Source organism: Hippocampus comes, unplaced genomic scaffold, assembly GCF_001891065.2.
Source record: "Hippocampus comes isolate QL1 unplaced genomic scaffold, H_comes_QL1_v1.1 scaffold317, whole genome shotgun sequence".
In the NCBI taxonomy this organism is placed as follows: Eukaryota; Metazoa; Chordata; class Actinopteri; order Syngnathiformes; family Syngnathidae; genus Hippocampus; species Hippocampus comes.
This window is the reverse complement of record NW_017805531.1, coordinates 881,295-887,652: the sequence shown is the minus strand read 5'-3', so window position 1 is coordinate 887,652 and position 6,358 is coordinate 881,295. Positions and strand designations below refer to the sequence as shown.

The 6,358-nt window shown below is 43.3% G+C and overlaps 1 protein-coding gene across 3 annotated transcripts in view; it reads left to right on the top strand.

Annotated features, from left to right (window-relative positions):
- Nucleotides 1-5,915, top strand: part of LOC109520495 (major facilitator superfamily domain-containing protein 8-like) — an 11,878-nt gene extending 5,963 nt beyond the window's left edge. The window contains exons 7-11 of one of the 3 annotated variants that reach the window (XM_019877752.1): nt 1,222-1,295; nt 2,161-2,374; nt 4,621-4,743; nt 5,003-5,133; nt 5,735-5,915. In XM_019877752.1, the coding sequence (XP_019733311.1) occupies nt 1,222-1,295; nt 2,161-2,374; nt 4,621-4,743; nt 5,003-5,133; nt 5,735-5,815 (623 nt within the window). In that variant the 3' untranslated portion in view covers nt 5,816-5,915. Of the gene's footprint in view, nt 1-1,221; nt 1,296-2,160; nt 2,375-4,620; nt 4,744-5,002; nt 5,713-5,734 lie in introns of those variants that run through there. The other 2 variants (XM_019877751.1, XM_019877750.1) reach the window with 2 other exon arrangements.
- The last annotated feature ends 443 nt before the right edge of the window (nt 5,916-6,358 follow it).

Below are 6,358 nucleotides of genomic sequence, written 5' to 3'. Positions count from 1 at the left end.
GGGGGGGGGAATAAGAACAGCCGCTATCCTCTTCTGTATGTCCACGTCTATAGAGAATAAGCAGAACAATTTTCATGACCCTTTATCCCATTATAGGAACAAACGTTCTCAGTTTCTATCGCTCCTCCTTCCAGACATTCTGTTGAACTTCTGAAAGACTCCCCCAATATTACTGCAGTTATTGAATCACTTCCAGTGGTTGTAAAACTGTTGTTCGTTTGTGTCTGCGTGTCTGTATTATACTGCCCCGTGAAGGCCAAGTGGCGCACGCCAGAAGGGGCCGCAATGAATTCATCATAATACACATACTGATTATTTTTTAGCTTCATTGTGTTTATTATTAGAGTCAATGTCCAGTACAATATTATAAAGTCCTCTTTTAATTATTGAAACATTTACCCCACCCACAAAAAAAAAAAAGAAAAATCGCAGGGGTGGAACGGATTAATGACACGCCCATTTGTTTCAAGAGTGAAAGCTGATTTGACCTACAAGCATTCTCACAGAATAAATTTAACTTGTATCTCAAGGCACCGCTGTATTGTTATTGTATCGTATTTAAATACATTTTACAGCACTTTCATTTTTTTGGGGGGGCGTGGAGTTACGTTTTTTTATGTGCTTGGTTTGGATTGGATTATAAAGGCAGTTGTTGACACTTCTCATATGTCGGAATCATCATATATCAGGTGTGCAGGTGGAGCCGACTTCATGCGCTGGGCGAGTGTCGATTTTCTCCTTTTTGTTGGCAAACCGACTCAGATGTAAATCTACATTGACTGTACATCGAAAGCATGTGTGTATTCCAGGACTGTAATCCCGAGCGTTTCCCTTCGGCCATCTGGCCAAGCCACATCCAAATTTAGCGGCGATAGTAGCTCCGTTTTCACTCCATTCTCAACAATTCCTTCTGGAGAAGATTTGGATGAAAATTTGGAATGGATTAGAAGACACTTTGTTCTTGTCTTGATTGCATTTTTGGACACAAGAAAAACAAGCAAGCCATTTATCTCCCACGAAAAGCACCGACAGTCCAAGATGCAGCCTGACTGACTATTTTTTTTCTTCTTCTTCTCTTGGAACTTCTCTTTCTCTGCATAAATTGGCAGTTTAAGCTTTCAATTTAATGGTAGCACTTGAGCTGATTTTATGATATTTTTTCCCTCTCTTTTGTTGCTCAGTGCAGCTGTCTCTCATTTTTTTTTGTCGGTCACTCCTCAGAGTTCCTGAGGGAGGAGGTGATTGTTCTTCTCACGGCTCAGTTCATCACTCTCTTCAATCAGACTGCGCTGGAGGTGAGAACTGCCACACAGCTTGCACCCATCAGCCGGAATTCCCCAAAGTCTACATTTCACGCTGTTTTCACCCCGCCCCAAAAAATGGATCCACTTGAGTAACAGAACGGATCAGTTATTCTGAGAATTCACCCGATGTGAAGCACATTTACAATCTCAGAAGAAAGAATATGAATGCACTGTATCTTATCCACAGGTAGCAATTTGTACTCCCGGAAAAAAAAAGGTGCTGTTGCAAACTCCAAATCTCAATTAATCAATCAAAATCATGTACATGTCAATTAGCGCGCCACACAGAAAAGGAATGAAAAGAGCCGCCTTGATTGGCTGTGATTGAAGTCACCTGTGACCACTCCCAGAGTGACGCAGCCCTCCCTCTCACAGATCCGCCGATCTGCGCATTGTTCAAACCCGCCTTGGCGTAGAGCGAGAGTGGGCAACCCCGGTCCTGGAAGGCCAATTTTCCTGCATGTTTTCGACGTCTCCTTCCCACAACACACCTGATTGAAACGATCAAACCATCAGCAAGCTCATCAGGTGCCTGATAAGGATCCTGATCAGGTGTGTTGGAGGAGCGAAACATCTAAAAAAGGCACAAAAGTAGCCTCAGAGGACTGGAGTTGCCCACCACAGAAGAGAGATGTCACACAAGATTTACGGCGGGCACAAAAATGGAGCCCAAAGTGGCCAAGTGCTTTGACAGAGTGGTCAGACATTATTGGCGGGGATTGCCATCTGTTGAATATGAAAACATGCAATGGTCTTCGTGATGCTTGTGGAGAATTGCTCTAATGAGGGCGTCCTTCACTTTACCCTGACTGAAGCATTTCAAGTATTCGAGTGACCTTGTAATTATGCATTTTAGACCATGGTGACTCCTCTGACGCAGCGCGACTTCGGCTTTGGCGAGTTGGGCAACAGTGTGATGTACAGCCTGTGTGGGTTGGAAGTCATCCTGGGCTTCCTCTTTGTTCGCTGGCTGAGCGAGAAGGTGGCTGACCGTGCAGTGTTGGCTGCCGGCCTGGTCATCTGTTGCACCGCCTGTATCTGGTGCCTCGTCTTCCTCTGCAACCTCCGAGGTACCAACCAGGCCAGGCAACAGATATTCCCCCACTAGATTGTGGTCCCCACCCCTGCTATATGGCATTTTTTTTTTCTTTTTTGGGGGGTGGAAAGTATGTCTCACTGAAATCTCAGCTATAGTGGATGGAACAAGTCTACGCACTCCGGTTCAAATTCCAGCTTTATGTGGTTAAAAGAAAAGATGAATATGCGAATAGCAGGAGTCTGCAAATTATTGACTCCCCGCACAGAAACAAAAAGGCTGACACGGCACTGTAATTGCCTTTAGATACCACAAGAGGGCAGCAAAGACTCTGGCTTTGGCCTGAGCGCAAAAAGAAGAAACAATAAGTTTTCCAGCTAATAAAGGAGTGCGGCCCCGGTGACCCTTGTGAGGATAAAGCGGATCAGAAAATGGATGAATGAAGGTTTCCGCCAAAATCCGCTAATAGGCGATTAAAAATATTACTTTCTTTTTTTACTTTAACCTCACAAGATTACTAAATTATCGAGGAAAAATATGACTTTATTTATCACCACTTTCTACCCCAACAAATGGTGTCTTCGGACTTGAAAAGGTTACACCTGTAACATTCCATCTTTCCCCCCTGAAAATAGGCAACTTTTTAATTTTTATGGCATTTAGAAGTACACGTGGCAGTTGTGTTTAACTGATGTCGGAAAATGTTCTGCACCAAAAAACTCGAAGTCCTGCTTTGCAGTGAATGTACTCTGTCAATGATCTCACTCGGCATTTGTAAGGCCATCTGGAGCTCGTGGAGCCAAACTGGATCGTGTGTCTTCACGTCAGTGCGCGTCTGCCTCGGCGTGTCACGTTTATCATTGTGATGACAAACGACAGGTGCCGGGGCGGGAAATTGCCTGAGTACATATAAAGGGATTACGGTAATCTTATTAGACCCGAATGCTATTTGTTAAAGCGTAGCGTACATTTGTACGCTATTTGTTAGAGCTGAAACAGCAAAACAAAGAAACCAATCTCAATGTTGACGTACCTGCAAACGTGATTTTGTCTCGGACCATTTAGAAGCATGTCTGATTGATCGAATTGCATTTTGAAAATGAGATTACAGGCTTTCACTTGAGAGAGAGGAACATCCAACATTTTTTTTTTTTTTTTGAGTGGGCACAGAATTCACACAAGCATGTGCGTGATGCAGGAGCAGCCCAGAACAAAAATGAGAGCTTGGCACAGGTTTCATTTTCAGATAGAGCTCTCTGTGCTCCTGCCAAAACATTTGTGGACACGGGAAGGGCTGGAGCAGTGAATAAAAGATCACAGTCTACCAGCGAGTAAATAACTTGAGATTGAACACTAAGATTGTATTGCATAGTTCAGACAAAAGTCGCCCCTCCCCCCCCTACCGCCAAATGATAAGTTTTACTGACGTAACAAATGAGACCAAGATAAAGCATTTCAAACCTGTTTTGACCATAAATGTCATCATAACCAGTGTGATGCAATTGAACCCCAAACAAATGTTAGCTGTTCTAGACAGCTTTTCCTGACATTTTCCCCTAAGCCCGTATTTCATTGAGCGGCAAATGCGAACGTAGCGTATTTCGTCAGGGTTTGTCAAAGGTTGCAAACATGTCGGCCAACAGTTTTTCTTGCCGTTTCCTTGTTTCGCTAAGTGGCAAACATTTAGAAAACGTCTGCTAGCTTTTGTTCTAAGTCCACCTCTGCATAATATGAATCCTTACAAACATTAGAGAAAATAAAAAAATAAATGTCGTTCAATTTACAATACAGATTGGGTTTATTGACATTCTTTTATAATCTGCAGTAAAAAAATAAATAAATGTCACTCACTGACACCTACTGTAGTGGATGTGTAATTACACTTTCCTCCAACATTAAAAAAAAAAAAAACATATGACCAGGGGTCACATGCCAGGCACCCCTGACGTCAGACCGTGTACCCACAGGCAGGGGGCGGCCAATCATGGTTCCGCTTCAGAAAACAGGCTGTTGGTCGTTACTTGAGCTCTGAGAAACGCTGATGTCATTTTCAGTCAACAGAAAGTGGCAAACTGGCCACCCAGTTGAGATCGCTGAAAATGGGTGCATTTTGCTGCTTAACTCATTTTAGAAATGAATTGAATAAAAGTTCTCATCTTGATTTTCATTGACGCTTAGCCTGGCCTTGTTTTTCATCACGGTTTATTTACCTCGATCAAATAATCTGGATTTGCTTGTGTATGACTGGTGCTCTACAAAATACAAATGCTTCGCTTGTAGGTAGCTACGAGTGGAAGCTGTCAGCCTTCATTATTGGCGTGTTCCTGCAGCTGTTGGGCCTCCCGTTGGTTGCCGTGTCTCAGGTGTCGCTCTTCTCCAAAGTGACAGCGGAGAAAACACAAGGTGACCTTGGCCACACGTGGAGTTCAACCTCAGTAATGGACATTTGTTTGGGTTTTTTTTTTTGGATGCACAGTAGTAGACTATATACTTTGTAGTTAAGAGAAAAGAAATTGGATATACTGTAGTGATTAGTTAGTAGGACCATTCCCTATTCAACACATCAGGATTTTTATACAGTGAACTATCGAGTCAACTCAGCAGTCAAATGAAAATGAAAGTAATGATGATACGAATCCCAACTGTGTTCTTCAACGTCAAGGATTCAGCCAAGGTATAAGACGATCGGTCGGGGGCCTTGCCACCATCATGGGTCCTTTATGGGCTGGAGGATTGACCAATCATTTATACATCATGATCGGTATGATGTTGGCTCTCCTCTTGATGGTCACCGTAAGTATCACTTTTGTCATGTTTTACACCGAACACGTCATCATTCATAAATTCACGTTTCCCTGTGGAAACTATTCTCACCGCTTTTTTTCCTTTTTTTGTTTGTGTTCTTTCTGAAAATGTGCCATAAAAGATGCTGCCAAAACCCGGGCTCATTGAAAAGTAGCACTTGAGGTGCAAAAATGTTAGCTTTATTCAACGCTCAAAATGTGATTGTGGAAAGGTGTTTGTCTGCCTTGGAACTGGCTGGTGACAAGTCCAGGGCGTACTCCGCCCAAAGCCTGCTGCTGGTCTCGGCTCCAGCTTACCCACGACCCAAATGAGTGCAAATGGTTTACACAAAATCTCAACTTGGTCGGAATTAAGGGAGAGACAAACGCTGCCTCGGAGGATTCAATAGTGCAAGGCCTTGACTTGACATTTCAAACTGTCATTTTATCTCTTCACATCCTGAGAGTGTGAGGAAAAAAAAACAAAAAAACGACAAAGCACTGCTTTGGGATACACTTGGATGTAAACGCCTTAACTCAGCATGTCTTTGATCGGTTTGACTTGCTGTTGTATTCTCTGAAGACGCTACCGTGTGCTGCATACGTTGCAGGTGATGACGGCGTTGTCATACGGCCGTCTGACTCAGCCCAGAGCGGTGCAGTGTGCGCAGAGCTTCGATACTGGAGGATAGACACAAAGAGCGAGAGAGGCTCCATGCAGAGGGAAGGCCCTTCATCTCCGAGAGGATCAATACGGGCGGACTGCAGAGGAAAAGCTGAGACTTAAAAAAAGAAAAAAAAAAAGAAGCAGACTGTCATCAGTGGTGGGGAAGTAACTTTGTTACCGGACTTGAGTGGATTTTTCAGGGATCTCTACTTGACTTGAGTACATAGTTTATTTTTTCTGGTGACTTTTGACTTGTTCTCCCTGCTTTTCTGAAGCATTTTATATGATCTCATCTGAAAAAAAGCAACCCCCCCCCCAAAAAAAAGGTAAAGGTTTTTCTGTTATTTTGCTCTTCACAATAAATCAAAGTTTGCAGGGTATTTTTCCGATCGTGCCAAGTTTTAAAACAGGCATTGTATGTAATTAATACGCACACACACACACACACACACACACACACACACACACACACACACACACACAAACTGATTTTTCTAAAAGCTTGCCAGACAGGAGTTGAAATCCTCTGCAGAGCTGACGAGCAACCTTGCTTGCGGTTCACCTCCTG